Source organism: Dipodomys merriami, unplaced genomic scaffold, assembly GCF_024711535.1.
Source record: "Dipodomys merriami isolate MVZ:Mamm:240054 unplaced genomic scaffold, mDipMer1.0.p SCAF_3, whole genome shotgun sequence".
Classification (NCBI taxonomy): domain Eukaryota; kingdom Metazoa; phylum Chordata; class Mammalia; order Rodentia; family Heteromyidae; genus Dipodomys; species Dipodomys merriami.
Genome location: NW_027204492.1, coordinates 61,474,284 through 61,492,093, shown reverse-complemented (window position 1 = coordinate 61,492,093; position 17,810 = coordinate 61,474,284). Strand labels below are relative to the sequence as shown.

General features: G+C 35.0%; 1 protein-coding gene across 1 annotated transcript in view; it reads left to right on the top strand.

Annotated features, from left to right (window-relative positions):
- The window catches only part of Gpr174 (G protein-coupled receptor 174), a 68,867-nt gene extending 53,808 nt beyond the window's left edge, over positions 1 to 15,059 (top strand). Inside the window, exon 5 of the mRNA XM_070040137.1 lies at positions 14,994 to 15,059. Within this exon, the coding sequence (XP_069896238.1) occupies positions 14,994 to 14,999 (6 nt within the window). The 3' untranslated portion in view covers positions 15,000 to 15,059. The remainder of the gene's footprint in view (positions 1 to 14,993) is intronic.
- Positions 15,060 to 17,810: the final 2,751 nt, after the last annotated feature.

Below are 17,810 nucleotides of genomic sequence, written 5' to 3'. Positions count from 1 at the left end.
TCTTGCTTGGGCTGGCTTTTGAACCTTGATCCTCAGATCTCAGCCTCTTGAGTAGCTAAGATTACAAGCATGAGCCACCAAACCCTGCTCATCTAGTAGAATTTTTAAGAGGGGAAATAGCTAGAACATTCAGAAGGGTTTAAACAATGGTACCATAAGAAGTCTGAAAAGATTTTCCTCAGAATCTGGCAACAGTATGGGTGGCACTATTCAATCCTAGTGGAAAATGTGAATACACCTATTGGGATATATGGTCCCATGTCACTCTAAAGTGTTAATAGCTCATTGCTTTTGTTTTTGTAGGTAATGGTTAAGTGCAAAAAGCACACTCTTAGATGTTTATATTTACTATTAATGATAAGTACAATCTATGTTGACCTTATTGCCTCATGTACTTGTCATTTTGTTTCAATGTTTAATGTAAAAGATATTTGCATACCATTAAACATTGTAAAACTCTGGTTCAAAAAATACCACCATTTGATATATTTTTTCCAGCCCCAAACTTTTACCAATGACCTTTACCTTTCTCATACATACCTTTGCCTCCTACTCTTTCCTAAAATCTGCTTTCTATATTTTCTAGTGAAAATTTTATAGTTGAGAGGCACTAATTACTTCCAAAGTAATACACAAAGTGATATTTTCTCAAGTCCTCATCATCTCTGACCTTTTCAAAATGGTTGACATTATTCATTTCCACTTTTTGAAACTTTTCTTTCTGAGTTTTCTTAGCACAGTAGACAACTGAGTTTGCTTCCCGTATCTTTGAAATTGAGAGTAGAGGTCAGGATTACTACTTCCAGTGACAACCTAGAAAGATAAAACTGCGAATTTCCTGAGTTTGAATGCTTTGGTACTACAATTGGGTTTCCTGCTCTGCTGGTACTGTATAACACAACTCAGATGCACCTCTCCTGCTAGCTTTCAATTTCCTCTTCTTTAAAATGAAAATAATATCTACTGACTTATGTTCCTAGGTTCTGTTATATTTATGAACTTAGAATTGTAGATGCTATTTACATATAAGAAATATTCATTAATCTCTTGTCCAAAAACCTAGTAAACACAAAACCTTGACAAATGTGATGAGTTGAAAAATTATAGTATGGTAAAAATGTTACTGGGTCCTATTTACCCTATTGAAGCGAAATGTAACTGAGTATCAATAAGCTTTTAAAAATCTTAACCCTAGTATATTACTTCTTATGAAGTACACTAGAAAATGAGTCACCATAACATTTTTTTCATTTAGGACTTTAACTTTGTCTTTTTTTCTGAGTTGCAAATATTCAAATACCTCCTTGGCACCCACTCACATGATAAAGAATCCATACTATACTTTGCAAAAACATTATTCAGCTCCAAAGTTGAAGCTGCCATTTGAGCCTGATCCTAACCATCAGTTGAAGACAGCATTTTAGATCAATATTTATAAACAGCAAGTGCTTGTCTCTCTTGCTGTTCTGACACATTTTGAAAAAGGGTGGTTCTTCGTGTTTCCTCAATCCCGTCCTATAATACACTAAGACTCCTTGGTGCAGATCGGAACTTACTAAATAAGGATACAGAATCTCAACAAATCAACAAATGACTAGATAAGTGGGATTGCATCAAACTGAAGAGCTTCTATATGGCAAAGGCTATAGTTAGCAAGATAAATAGAAAGCCCACAGAATGGGAGATGATTTTTACTCGCTATGCATCAGACAAGGGCTTCTATCTAAAACATAGTAAGAGTTCAAAAAATTAAGCCTCCCAAAAATAAATCCTAAAAGAAACAACAATCCAATTAATAAGTGAGCTAAAGACTTAAAGAGAGATGTCTCTGAAGAAGAAATGGCCAATAGACACATGAAGAGATGTTTGACATCACTGGCCATACAAGAAATGCAAATCAAGACAACATTGAGATTCCACCTCAACCCAGTTACACTGGCCATTATCAAGAAAATTAACAATAACAGATGCTGGCAGGGATGTGGCCAAAGGGGAACATTACTACACTGTTGATGGGAATGTAAACTTGTTCAACGACTCTGGAAAACAGTATGGAGGTTCCTCAAAAGACTAAACATTCAGATTCCCTCTGACCCAGCAATCTTCTGGGCATCTATCCAATTGACCACAAACCATACTACACTAAAGTCACCAGCACTACCATGTATTTTGCAGCATTGTTTACCATAGCCAAGATATTGAATCAATCCAGACACCCCTCAGTAGATGAATGGATCAAGAAAATGTGATATATAGACAAAAAAGAATTCTATGCTTGTATTAGAAAGAATGACAGTGCTTCATTCATAAGGAAAAAGAAAGACTTGGATGATCACAAATAAGAACATACTAAAGCTACCAGCACAATTATGTTTATTGCAGCATTATTTATCATAGCTAAGATATGGAACCAACCCAGATGTCCCTCAGTAGATGAATGGATCAAGAAAATGTATATATATATATATATATAGATATATATATATATATATATAGTGTGTGTGTGTGTGTGTATATATATATATATATATATGTATGCATGTATGTATATATACACAATGGAATTCTGTGCCTCCATCAGAAAGAATGACATTGCCCCATTTGTTTGGAAATGAAAAGACTTGGAGAAACTTATATTAAGTGAAGTAAGCCAGGCCCAAAGAAACATAGGTCCCATGCTTTCCCTTATTTGCAATAACTAGTATTGTCCTGGACAAGCAGAAAAGGTCAGATAAGATGATGTTAAGAAAAATGAACCCTAAGATAGGGACACAAGGGTTTTTTTTCTTGCTTGCTATTGTTTCTAATGTATTTATAAGATAACATGTGAATTTTTTGTTGCTTTGTATGTCCCTCCCCCATGGTAAAACCCATGTTTTCACTGTATTTGATGTTGGTAAAATTTAGGGAGGGAAAGGGAAAAAACAAATTATTTAAATAGGGATACAGGATACAGGTTGACCCATTGCAACAATGAGATGTACAAGACACTATGTTGAAAATTGTACTTTACAATTTAGGCAGGGGCGAGGGAAAGAGGAGGGTAGTGTAGTTGAGGAGGTGGGAGGGAAGGGATGGTATGGGAAAAACAAAGGAGGAGGCAACAATGCTTGATAAGAAATGTGTTCATTACCTTGCTCATGTAACTATAACCCTCTGTACAGTATTTTCACAATAAAAAACTTATTTTAAAAAAAGACTTGCGGGCTGGGAAGGTGGCTCAGTGGTAGAGCGCTTGCCTTGTATGCCTGAAGACCTGGGTTTGATTCCTCAGCACCACATAAAAACAAAAAGAAAAAAGCCGGAAGTGGCACTGTGGCTCAAGTGGTAGAGCACTAACCTTGAGCTGAAGAGCTGAGGGACAATGCCCATAACCAGAATTCAGGCCCTACGACCAGACCCAAAAAATCAAAAATAAAAAAATAAAATAAAAAAAGACTTGGAAAAAATTCTCCTAAGTGAAGTAAGCCAGATTCAAAGAAACAGCTGCATGGTTTCCTTCATTTATAATAACTAGAATGTATCTATTAATCTACAAGTAAACCCAATAGACAGAAAAAAGACAAGTAATTACACCTGGACATGATTAATTAAACAGCAATGTAACCCAACCGATAACAAACAAGGCTATACTAAAGCTACCAGCAGAACTATGTTTACTGCAGCATTATTTACCATAGCTAAGATATGGAACCAACTCAGATGCCCCTCAGTAGATGAATGGATCAAGAAAATGTGGTATATATACACAATGGAATTCTATGCCTCCATCAGAAAGAATGACATCTCCCATTTGTCAGGAAATAGAAAGATTTGGAAAAAATTATATTAAGTGAAGTAAGCCAGGCCCAAAGAAACATAGGTCCCATGGTTTCCCTAATTTGCAATAACTAGTATAAGACTAGGACAAGAAGAAGACATCAAAGTCTATGTACTTATAACCATATAAGATGATGTTAAGTGAAATGAACCCCAAGATAGAGACACAACTGTTTTTTTCTTGCTTGCTATTGTTTTTCACGTATTTAAAATGTACTATGTGATTTTTTGCTTCTTTTGGATGTGCTTTCCCCACAGTATAACCCCTATTTTCACTGTATTTGATGTCAGTGCCCTCCACCTTTTATATACATTTTTCTAATTTGGGGAGGGGAAGGGAAATAACAAAATGACAAAATAAGGATACAGATTGACCCATTGTAACAATGGGATGTATGAGACCCTATGCTGAAAATGAACTTTACAACTTGGGGGAGTGGTGGGAGTAGTTGTAGAGGTGGAAAGGAAGGGATAGTAGGGGATAAACAAAGGAGGAGGTAGCAATGCTTGATAGGAAATGTACTCATTACCTTACTCATGTAACTGAAACCTCTCTGTACAGTATTTTTACAATAAAAACGTTTAAAAACTGCAATGTAAACATTCACACAGTGAGACCAAAGAAGGATATTCTTAGGAGAGAATCGCAAGGGCTATGTGCACATGATCATATAAAATGATGCTTATCGAAATGAACTCCAAAAAGTGGATATAAGAGGTTTTATATTTTGCTGTTTGTGGTTCTTGTTTTCTTTTCTTCTTTCCTTTTTTCTTTGGTTAATTCCCTTCTGTTGCTGTTTTTTTTAAATTTCTTTACCCTTTGTCTTGTATATAAGTTTATCTGATTTGGGGAGGAAAAGGGGAAGCACAGAAATGATGGGACAAAGAGTGAATTAATTCAGCAGTGAAACCCATTACACAGTTTGTTGGAAACGAACTATATAACTTAGTGGGGAGAGAAGCTGGGAGGGAAAAACTTGGAGACAATGAGGGAGGGGAAGTACTGTTCAAAAGGAAAAGTACTCATTACTTGAATAATGCAACTATAATCCCACCATACATCACCTTTACAATAAAAATTTTTAAATGGTGGCTGTTTATAGATGTGCTGGAGTGATTTCCAAGAAAAGCAATGTAACCCTGTGGTAAGACAACCTCTCATCTAGGAAACAAGTTGTTTTTGCTGAAGATAACACGCAGAATTGATGCTCTGGGAACAAATGAGCACTGTGTAGACTAAAACACAAAGCACTTAGTAAAGGGAGGCAATTAAAGATCTGGATAGAAAAGTAATCTCATTTAGTTAGTTCATCTTTTAGTGACCATTGATAAAATCACAAAATCTGTGTTTTTCAAATTCTAACATTCTTCCTATCTTTTATTACCTTGCACATGATATTTTCATATCTGTTTGTCACTGTTTAACATGTACAATAATGCACTTAGTGTGTATAATAATGTGCTTAGTATGTATAATTATATACTTTCTTCATCATTTTACTTTGACTAGACAAGCACTCTCCTCATTGAACCATGTCATTTCTACTTTATCTGTCTTAATCTCTAGATTTGAGCAGTAGAGAAGCAGTACCATATATTTCCAAAACAAATATAACCCTCCTTTAGAGTCAGCATAACTAGAATGATAGCAAGAGGCTCTAAATAAATGAATATTAATTAGCATCATTATTTGCTGTTAGTTATAAGTGAAGAGTAATCAAAACCTAGCAAATTTGCAGTAATTCATTCCCTGTGGCTTTAACTAAGGTTTCAGAACTAAAAAGTGCCTGGAAGTCCATTTAGTACAATGATATTTAATGATCAAGTAAAGATACTAAGGGCCAGAGGAACATGATAAGATCACATTAAAACTGTGGTCAGGGGACTGGAAGGGTGGCTCAGTGGTAGAGTGCTTGCCTTGCATGCATGAGGCCCTGGGTTCGATTCCTCAGCACTACATAAGCAAAAAGAAAAAAGCCAGAAGTGGTGCTATGGCTCAAGTGGTAGAGAGCTAGCCTTGAGCTGAAGAGCTAAGGGACAGAGCCCAGGCCCAGAGTTCAGGTCCCACGACTGGACCCCCAAAAAAACAAAAAAACAAAACAAAAAAACTGTGGTCAGAATCCAAACCACCAATCTAACCTTATTCTTAAATTCCACATTCTCCCTGTATATAAGCTTTCCCTGTTTCACTTTGTACACACATCTATTGCTTTAGAACATTTATGCCTACAGCGCTATGCAATACTTTTAAATCAATGTGTCTTTTTTAAACTAAAATTTGTGGTATTTCATTCAAAAAGTTAAGGCAAACTCAGTTCCGAAGTTTATCAATCTCATTTTAGCTTCCGTACAGCCAGCACTTCATATTTTGGCCTTATTCTTTCATACTATCTAAAACTGGCTCACAAGTAGGTAACTCAACTCTAACCAAGATCTGATATTAGTCTATCTTTTCAAGTACCTGGTTTCATTTATCTTTGTACTTTTCAACATGCTTACAGCCCTTGTACAGTTAGCTTTTCTAAAATCCTTCTATTGCTCATGACCCTTACTTTGTGTAGTTGAGGTTTTTTTATTGTAAAGTTGCTGTACAGAGAGGTTACAGTTACATGAGTAAGGCGAAGAGTGCATTACTTGTGTATCATTGTTATCCCTTCCCTTGTTGTTGTTCCACTATCCTTTCCTTCCCATACCTACACTCCTCCCTAGCCCTCCCATTACCCCCAAAAGTTGTAAATGACTCATTGCAACAAGGATACCCACAGGACAGAATAGTGTAGTTGAGATTTTGCAAATGTTTTCAAAGTATCAATTGTTTCACCAGAACCTTCCTTCAAGGACAGATTACAAAATTTTAATAAGAAGAACTATTGCTTGTCGATGCTCAGTATACAACTGAGCTGGTTTCTTTCTTGGCAAATTACTACCTACATATCAAGGAACAAAAAACAAATTTATAAAATATGGAAAATTTAAAAATTCAGGGTAAATTAGCAAAAACATGGCTTCCTATGGAGAGAAAAAACTAAACTACTAGTATGTTCAAAGGTCAGTAAAAATCATCCCCACATACCTGTTTGTTGAAATTTAAGCAGTTCTTTGTTACTTTCTTATCTGGCTTTCTGGGGCAGAAAAAACACATAGAAAAACCATTGAAATGCCCAAAAGTGGGATTGCTGGGTCATAGGGGAGCTCTATGTGGAGTCTTTTGAGGAACCTCCATACTACTTTCCAAAGTGGTTGAACAAGTTTACATTCCCACCAACAATGCAGTAGGTTCCCTTCTGTCCACATCTCCTCCAGCATCTGTTGTTATTAAAGTTCTTGACTATAGCCATTCTAACTGGGGTGAGGTGGTATCTCAATGTTGTTTTTATTTGCATTTCTTTTATGGCTAGTGAGGTTGAGCATTTCTTCGTGTGTCTATTGACCATCCTTCTTTCCTCTTCAGAGAAGTTTCTCTTTAAGTCTTTAATCCATTTATTTATTGGGTGGTTGTTCCTTTGAGGATTTGTTGTTGGGGGATTTAATTTTTTGAGTACCAAGTACATTTTAGATATGAGACCAGCAATCCCACTTTTGGGCATTTACCCAAATGATCCCAAACAAGACCATACTAAAGCTACCAGCACAACTATGTTTATTGCAGCATTATTTACCATAGCTAAGATATGGAACCAACCCAGATGTCCCTCAGTAGGTGAATGGATCAAGAAAATGTGGTATATATACACAATGGAATTCTATGCCTCCATCAGAAAAAATGACATTGCCCCATTTGTTAGCAAATGGAAAGACTTGGAAAAAATTATATTAAGTGAAGTAAGCCAGGCCCAAAGAAACATAGGTCCCATGGTTTCCTTTATTTGCAATTACTAGTATATGTCTGAGACAAGCAGAAATGGTCAGATAAGTTGATGTTAGGCGAAATCAACCCCAAGATAAGGATTCAAATGTTTTTTCTTTCTTACAATTGTTTCTAACACATATATAAGATAACTTCTTTGGGAAGGGATGGGAAGGGGAAACAAAGCAGGAGGCAACAATGCTTGATAAGAAATGTACTCAGTACCTTGCCCTTGTAATTGTAACCCCTCTGTAAGGTATCTTCACAATAAAAAAATGATAAACCATTGAAAAATGATCTAAACATACTGTTCAAATGATGTTCTATCACAATTTTAGTTTCTAGGAATTTTGTTGACATACTAATTTATGTTTGGGGGATAGAGAATATTCTGTACATTAAGTTAGGTTGTTTGTTATGTAGACTGGCCATTTTGTTATATAACAAGAAATCCTATTATGGCCCTTGTTTGTGTACATTCAAAAGGAATATTCTCTTCCAGGAAAATGTCAGTAAAATTTTCTGTAATCAGTCTCAATTTTATATCCCTGGATCCATTTTACTGATACTACTCTGGCCTGACAGGTGACTTATTAACATTCTATGTTAATAAGTGCTAAAAATATATTGCTTTGTTTACTTGATTGTTATTCCTTGAGAAAAAGCCTTGCTCCACAGATCTCAAATTGTTTTAGAAGCAATGAATAATTAAGAACATATTGTGAATCATGCATTTATATACTCTCCTGCTCAATTTTTACTAAATTCTTTTTTAATTCCCAGATAAAATGCCATTTTGTCCATAAATACTTCAGTAACTTCCCATCTAATTGATTGAAACAATTCCTTGTTGTATTACCGCATATATATATTATATATAAATTGTTACTAGATTTAGTCGTATGGTTTTTAGAAAATACAGAACAGAACAAGAGAGAGAGAGAGAGAGAGAGAGAGAGAGAGAGAGAGAGAGAGAGAGAGAGAGAGAGAGAGAGAGAGAGAGAGAGAGAGAAGAGAGAAAGAGAGAGAATCTGGGAATCCTGGAATCGTACCCTACTTTGTCAACATGTGATCTTCTGACACCTTAGGTTCTCAGAAAACTTAAATGTTAATGAAATTCATTTTGAACATGGTTATTTCTATCTTCTGAAGAAACATTTCCTGTAACAGCCTACACAGGAACACCCAATAATTATTTTTAAACAATAATAATGTTTCATCCTTCTGACTACCATTCTACTTAAAGGGCTAGCACTAGCTCTACAAAATGCTCCTAAAGCCTGTGGCGCCCTCTTCTGCCCTCTCACCCAACAGGAGTAAGTCATTGTTTTCCTCTCTGAACTGCCCTCGCCTTGAAACCATGCAAAAATCATATCTGGCTTATGGAAGACTCAGGTACTATGAAAAAATATGGCTACAATCCATGAGATATACTTTGCTTTTTCTTATTAAGTTCCATTTTGAAATTTGAGAATTGTTCTAGAACAGAAAAGGTATTTTTGAAATTGTAAGTCACAGTCCGTTTAAGAAAATCTTATGCATACTGACACTAATGACTCACACCTATAACGCTAGTTAATTCAGAGGTTAAGCATAGAAAGATCAAAGGTCAAGGTCAGCCCAGGCAGAAGAATCTGTCAGATTCTATCTCCAAAATAATCAGCAAAAGCAGATCCTTGATCCTTCCACTCTCAGGCAGAAAAGCTTCACAGATCCTATCTAGAAACCAGCTGGCAAAAAGTAGGGCTAGCCCAGTACCGTCTAAAATCCTCGCTACTCAGAGGCTGAGATCTGAGGATGGTGGATTGAAGCCAACCTGGGCAGCAAAGTCCATGAGATTCTTCTCTCCAATTAACCACCAGAAAACTGGAAGTGGTGCTGTGGCTCAAGGTGGTAAAGCGCTAGCCTTGAGCAAAAAGGGCTCAGGGACAGCTCCCAGGCCCTGAGTTGAAGCTCCATTACTTACAAAAAATCAGGGGTAGAGGCATGGTTCAACTGATAGAGTACCAACCTCTTGAGTAGAAGGCTCTGAATTCAAGTCTCAGTACTGCCAAAAAGGAAAAGAGAAAAAGAAAATCTTATGAAAGTTAGAAATGATAGCTTTCCCCTGTAAATATTTAAATAAGTCATGAAGAAACTCTTATACAAACACATGCCATTAAACTATGTCTTTTAGCAAGAAAGGCTTATATTCTTCACTTTAAGATTACCTTTTCATTCTCTATTTTGGAGACAGATGTTATTTTTGAAAAAGTTCTAATGATTTCTGTCTTATTTGTTTCTCACCCAGTCATGCTACTTTTTTTCACAAATGTTGTTCAAGGAAGCTTTCTAATAAAATGTCTTCTGACCTTTCTAGTCATGCATACTATTACTATCTTCATTATTTTCAAAACTTACTACAGATCTTACCTGCTCAAGGAGTCCTTTACTGAATTTTTGTTTTCCATGACAATTTCTGTCCTTTCAATTTTTATATCTGCTATTACAATCCTAAAAATTCCATACTTTTTATGTTATTGTAGTTCATTAACATACAGTACTTGTACAAGGAGAATTTCATTGTGACATTCCTACATATGCATACAATATACACAAATCAAAGTTACCCCCTCTGTCTCTCTTCCTATTCTCTCCCCTTTCTAAAAGCTATTTTTAAAGACTCTAGTTTTCATACATACAGATAAATGATGTCTAACATATTCACCTTCATTATCCCTCTCCTTTCATGCTACCCTCTCCTACTGATATCCACCCCTCCAACAGAGCCTGTTTTACTTTCTTGTCATTTATATTTTATTGTGGATTAATGTTACTAAGGGATTTCACTATGGTATTTCAGATGTTCATGTTTATTCAGGATAATCCTATTACTTTCTCATTCCACACATGTAATCCCCTATTGACCAATAGCTATCACTGAGATTGCATATGCCACCCAGCTAGAGAGTTGGTATATAGTTGCGCTGTATTTTGAAATTACTCACCTCTACTCTTCTACCTTCTCCTTTCCTCCCGATGATCTTATATAGTCCAATAGTTAGAATCATGTTTTCTTTCTGTGTATATACATGTATAAACAAATATAAATATTTTATGTATACACAGATATATATACATATAAGCATGTATGTATATAATATATTGTATATATACATTAAAATGTAAATATACATGAATATGTACATATTTAGTTCTAACTTCTACAAATGAGCAAAAACATACAATTTGGCTTTTTGAGCTTGGTTTATCTTGTTCAATGTGATATTCTTTTTTTCTATTCATTTTCCTGCAAATGACATTATTTCAGTTTCTTTATGGCTGTGTAATATTCTGTGGTCCATATGTACTATATTTTCTTTATCCATTTCTATGAGCACATCAGTGGATTTCACAGCCTGGCTATTATGAACAGCACTGCAATAGTATTAGATATTCAGGTATCTTTTTGTAAATTTATTTATATATATATATTTGTATATTTATTGTAGACTTCTTTAGATATATGTCTGAGAGTAGTATAGTAGGGTGATAAGGTAGATGTATTTGTAGTTTTGGATTCAACTCCATACTAATTTCTACAGTGGTTGCACTAGTTGATAATTCTTGTATATGACAAGCCTACAGCCAACATCATATTAAATAGAGAATCATTTAAATCTTTTACTTAACATCAGAAATGAGAAAAGATGTCCACTCCTCTCACTCTTATTTAATATGGTACTGGAATTGGTAGTAAAAGCAATACGACAGGAGAAAGTAATGAAAAGGATTCAAACAGGGAAAGAAGTCAAATTAACCCTATTTGCAGATTGTCCTAAAGTTAACAGATTCTACTGATTCCATTTAAAAATAACAACTTCCAGATCTGATAAACATGTTTGGAAATGTAGCAGGATATAATACCAGCACAAAAATTAAGAGCTATTTTAATTTAATACTAGTTTTATTTTTTAATATATATTTTTATTGTAAAGATACTACATAGAGAGGTTAGAGTTACATGAGTAAGGTAATCAGTACATTTCCTATCCAGCATTGTTACCCCTCCTTTGTTTTTCCCCTACCATCCCTTCCCTCCTCCCCAACCTCTCCCTCCCCCCAAAAATTGTAAATTTCATTTTCAACATAGTGACTTGTACATCTCATTGTTACATCAACCTGTATCCTTATTTCAGCATTTTGTTATTTCCTTTCCCCTCCCCAAATTAGAAAAGTGTATACTCAAAATGCAGGGCACTGGAATCAAATATAGTGAAAACAGGGGTTATACCATTGGGGAAGAACATACCAGAGAAACAACAAAATCACACATTATAAGTACATTAAAAAACAGCAAGATTGTATATCCCTCCCCCACAGTATAACCCCTGCTTTCACTATATTTGATGTCAGTATAACTTGTGGAGGAGATGGGGAAAAAACAGTTGTTTAAGGATACAGGTGGACCTGTTGCAACAATGAGAAGTACAAGTTGTCATGTCCAAAACTAGCTTTACAACGTCGGTGCGGGGGGGGGGGGGAAGGGGGGGAAGGAGAAGGATTGGGATTGGGGGGGAGGGGGGAGACTGGGAAGGGATGTGAAGGGTAAACAAAGGAGGAGGCTGCAATGCTTGGTAAGAAATGTACGCATTATCCTGCCCACGTAATTGTAACTCCTCTGTACAGTATGTTCACAAATAAAATTAAATTAAATTAAAAAAAAAAAACAAAAACAAAAAAAAACAGCAAGAAAGATAAAACCTCTTGTGTCCCTATCTTGGGGTTCATTTCACTTAGCATCATCTTATATGGTTATATGTACATAGCTTTTGAACTTTTCTGCTTGTCTTAGACATATACTAGTTATTGCAGATAAAGGAAACCATGGGACCTATGTTTTTTTGGCCTGGCTTACTTCACTTAATATAACTTTTTCCAAGTCTTTCCATCTCCAAAGAAATAGGGTAGAAGAGATTTTCTATATAACAATAATGAAAAGGCTAAGAAATTATATTCAAAGTAGCTGTGCAAACAATAAAATACCTAGATATTAACTTAACCAATGAAGTGAAATACCTCTACAATGTGAACTATAAAAATTTGAAGAAAGAAATTGAAAATATCAGAAGATGGAAGGGCTTCCCACACTTACAAATTGGTCAAATTAATATCATGAAAATGGAAATAATGCTAATAGGATATAGAGATTCAATTAAATACCTATTAACATCCCAATGTCTTTCATCACACAATCAGAAAAATCAAACTAAAAATTGATAAGGAAGTAAAAAAGATTCCCAGTATCATAAACAATTCCGAATAAAAGAAGCAACAGTGGAAGAAATTACAGTACTGCCTTTGAATTATACTGCAGAGCCATAGTAACAAACACAGCATGGTCTGGTATAAAAACAGACCTGAAGACCAATGGAAGAGAATGGAAGCCCAAGGAATAAAACTAATGATATTCAACTAATTTTTGGCAATGAGTCAAAACATACAGGGGAAAAAGACAACTTCTTTAATGATTGATTATCAACATGTAGAAGGTCATAATTAAAATTCCTACCTTTTGCCTTGTAAAAAAAATCAACTCCAAATGGATCAAAAATTCCAAAGGAGGACGTGAAAGCTTAAATTAATTACAAGAAAGCATAGACAACACATTGGAAGAGACTATATCAAATTAAAATGTTTTTGCATAGCAAAAGAAATAATTACCAGAACCAAGAAATAAACACTGGTTGAGAGAGAATCTTGATCTTTTAACAGATGAAGGATTAATATGCAGAATTTACTTAGGATTCAAAAATAAACAGCTAAAGATAAAAAATCCAGTTTATACATTGTCAAGTGAATTAAACTGACAATTCTCAGAAGAAATGCAAATGGCTAACAAATACCTTAAGAAATGTTCAATATACTTAGCCATAAATGAAATGCAGATCAAAACTACAATAATATTCTATATCACCTGAAGAAAACAAGCAAGATTTATGGCAAGTACACAAAGAAAGAATCCATCTTTAAATATTTAGTTTAAATTGGAGCTTTATATATTTTTTAATATTTAATTTTATTGTAAAGGTGATATACAGAGGAGGTTACTGTTACATATGTAAGGTAATGAGGATTTTTCTTGTCGAACATTGTTACTCTCTCCCTCGCTTTTCTCCCACTTTCCCTCCCTCATTCTCCCCAAGTTGTAAAGTTCATTTCCAACAGTGTTTTTTGAGTATCGCTGTTGCATTGTTTCAATCTTTTTCTTTTGTCTCACCTTTTTGTTGTTCCCCTTTCCCAAATCAAAAACATATATATAAGACACAGGGTACCAAAATCAAAAACAGTGACAACAGGGAACAAACCAAAGGGGGAAAAATGAAAGAAAAGAAGAAATAACTTCACATAGTGCATTAAACACAACAAAGAAAAATCTCTTGTTTCTATTTCTTGGAGCTCATTTTGACAAACATCATTTTATATGATTTTATGCACATAACTATTGAGCCTTTGAGATCTTCCACTAGGATTATCCTAGACATATATTAATTATTAGAAATTAGGAAAAGCATGGAACATATGTTTCACTTAATATGATTTTTTTTCCAGGGCAATGTCATTCTTTCTGTTGGAAGCCTAGAGTTCCATTGTGTCTGTATACCACATTTTCTTGATCCATTCATCTATTGAGGGACATCTGGATTGGTTCCTTGTCTTAGCTATGACAAAAAGGAACAGAGTTGTGCTAGTGGCTTTAGTTTGGCCTTATTTGTGCTTATTTGGGTAAATGCCCAGGAGTGGGATTGCTGGATCATAGGGTTGTTCTGTTTAGACTTTTGAGGAACTGGAGCTTTATTTTCTAAGAAAACTTCCCTGTTTTTAATTTTATAATCTTTTTCTTTCACATTCTTTTATCATCAATAAAATAATATGCACAAACGTGTCCCATTTTGACATGTCTATATATGTATACATTATAATTTAGTCAAACTCACCCCTTCTATTATTCTTGCTCATTCTTCCTTCTCTTTCTCCGGACCAATCTTGATAAACTTCATTGTTCCATTTTCACAGTCTCCATAAAGTCTTTCAATCCATTCTTCTCCAATATAATGAGACTGGTTCTACAATACATGATTATAAAACTTTTAAATTCATTTTAATATTACTTGTTTCTTGATGTTCTCTGATTATTGCCATGTTTGAATTCTCATTTCCTTCCTTTTTAGGATTTTATGTCTGGAATAGAGAGGCATATTTGACTTCTTCCAAGCTTTCTCAGAGCAATGGTACCTTCCATGATTAACCCCAAAGTTCTGAGATATCTTTTTATTTGTGCTTCTAGGATTGAACTGTGTATCATACAGAGAAACAAAACTTCCTAGCTAAGCAGAACACTCAACTAACCAAAGTAAGTAGTTTCTGCCTGCCTTTATTAGATTGGCATCATTTCTGTGATCTAGTGTTCATTGCTAGCTGGCTTTAAAATTTACAATAGATTGACTGGTGCTTTTTAATATATATTTACTTTATATAAAACCTTTTCATAAAAGCAAGCAGTAAAGTTACCATAGAAGAGCAGTGTTCACTTCTTGAAAGCTGTTTGTATTTGCTGAAAGAGCCACCTCCTGGCTGGATTTTGCACTGGAGCCAATAGAATCATTCATCAAAAGTTTGGCAAGATCAACTAGGATTTCTAGGATAGCTTCAATCAGAGAGTACAAAGCATAAAATTAAAAACTAATGCTAAAATATTTATTTATAATGGCATTTGATGCAAAATGTAACTCAGGCCTCCTTCCTATGCCTCAGCCTTACTTGTGCCAAACTGATCCTTGTATCTTGGCTATGATTCTATCCTCTGTCCTTAAAATGCTACAAAAGTGTTCAGAGATTACATGTTATAATATGTATGAGAAAGCCTAACACAGGTAGAATTTTTAATTGGATCAGTTATGATTATTAATAAACAAATGCTTGTATGTTTGACATTCATATGGTAGAGTCTGAGTCCTAGGAGACCTATTTGGCAGTCATCACATCTTCCCTCAATAATGAATCTTCTGTGTAGTCTACCCCAGCAGCAGGACTGCCTCCATGCCATGCACTTACGTCCTTCCTCCTCTGACTTTCAGAAATCTTGCCTTCCAGTCATCCTAAATCAGTGACTGTTTCTTTTTCTTGGATGATTTAAATAATTTCTTTGATATTTTCTTTAGCACCTCTCTTCATTGCTTGAGGATTAAAAACGCATTCTCAAGCTTCTCTGAAGAAGAAAGAAGGATGGCCAATAGACACATGAAGAAATGTTCAACATCCTTAGCCATAAAAGAAATGCAAATCAAAACAACATTGAGATATCACCTCACTCCAGTTAGAACAGCAAAAATCAAGAACTCTAACAACAACAGATGCTGGAGGGGATGTGGACAGAAAGGAACCTTACTTCATTGTTGGTGAGAATGTAAACTTGTTCAACCACTTTGGAAAGCAGTATGGAGGTTCCTCAAAAGACTTCACATAGATCTCCCCTATGATCCAGCAATCCCATTTTTGGGCATTTACCCAAATGTTTACAAACAAGACCACACTAAAGCTACCAGCACAACTATGTTTATTGCAGCATTATTTACCATAGCTAAGATATGGAACCAACCCAGATGCCCCTCAGTAGATGAATGGATCAAGAAAATGTGGTATATATACACAATGGAATTCTATGCCTCCATCAGAAAGAATGACATTTCCCCATTTGTTAGGAAATGGAAAGGTTTGGAAAAAATTATATTAAGTGAAGTAAGCCAGGCCCAAAGAAGCATAGGTCCCATGGTTTCCCTTATTTGCAATATCTAGTATAGGTATGAGTCAAGCGGAAAAGGTCAGATAATGTGATGTTAGGAAAATGAACCCTTAAATATGTATTTTAATGTTTTCATTTCTTTCATGCATGTGTTTCTAACGCATTTATAAGATTATTTCTTTGTTGCTTTGTATGTCCCTCCCCCACAGTGTAACCCCCGCTTTCACTATATTTGATGTCAGTATAACATGTGGAGGAGATGGGGACAAACAAGTCGTTTAAGGATTCAGGTGGACCTGTTGCAACAATGAGAAGTACAAAATGTCATGTCAAAACCAACTTTACAATGTCGGTGTGTGGGGGGGAGGGGGTATAATTGGGTGGGGGGAAGGGGGAGGCTGGGAAGGGAGGTGAAGGGTAAACAAAGGAGGAGGCTGCAATGCTTGGTAAGAAATGTATGCATTATCCTGCCCATGTAATTGTAGCCCTCTGTACAGTATGTTCTCAAATAAAATAAAATAAAATTTTTAAAAAAAACGCATTCTCAAAGTTCAATGATCAGAAATTTCCTGTAGCCTACTGTCCTACCTTCTATTCTGCGATTTCGTAATCATAGTAGGAAAATAATAAATAAAAGCAAGAAACTAGGAAGGAACCATGTACTCATTTATGGAGGTATAAAATGGCCTTAAGAAAAGAATGCCTAAGGCATATGAGGTTAATGTCTATGAAACATTAATTTTGAGCCAGAGGTTGCCCTCATTCCCCACTCCCAATCATTCTCATATTTATTTTTGGAATATTGTTTGAATATTTGTTAGGAGTTAGATACTGTAGATACTGTTCTCAACAATGATGATACAGAAATAAACTAAGAATCTTGCTCTTAAGGATGTATAGTCAAGTGATAGAAAATAACAGTTGAAAAATAAAAGTAATTAAATTGGAAACTATAGTAACTAGCTTTAGAAAAAAAGTGTCCTGGTAAAAAAAATAACCAAAAGGCTCATGGAATGGGTAATCAAGAAGATCCTCTCTGAATAAATGACATTTAGAATCTGAAGAATAATAAAGGTTTAGGCTTGTCATGAAAGGGAAGGTAGAAAATAAACATATCATAGAGCGGGAAAAAGGCCCACACTTTTAAGAATCTTGGCCACAGTGAAATAGGGAAAAAATGGAATAATAAGAGGTTGAAAATATTATTAGAGGAAGAACAACGATTTGGTCAAAATGATAATGGCATGAAATATATTACCTGTTCATCCATTCACATTCATTCATACAAAATTATTGAAAACCTTCTAAGTACAAGGCACTAGAGACACAATCACAAATATAAAATTTCAATGATTTGTTATC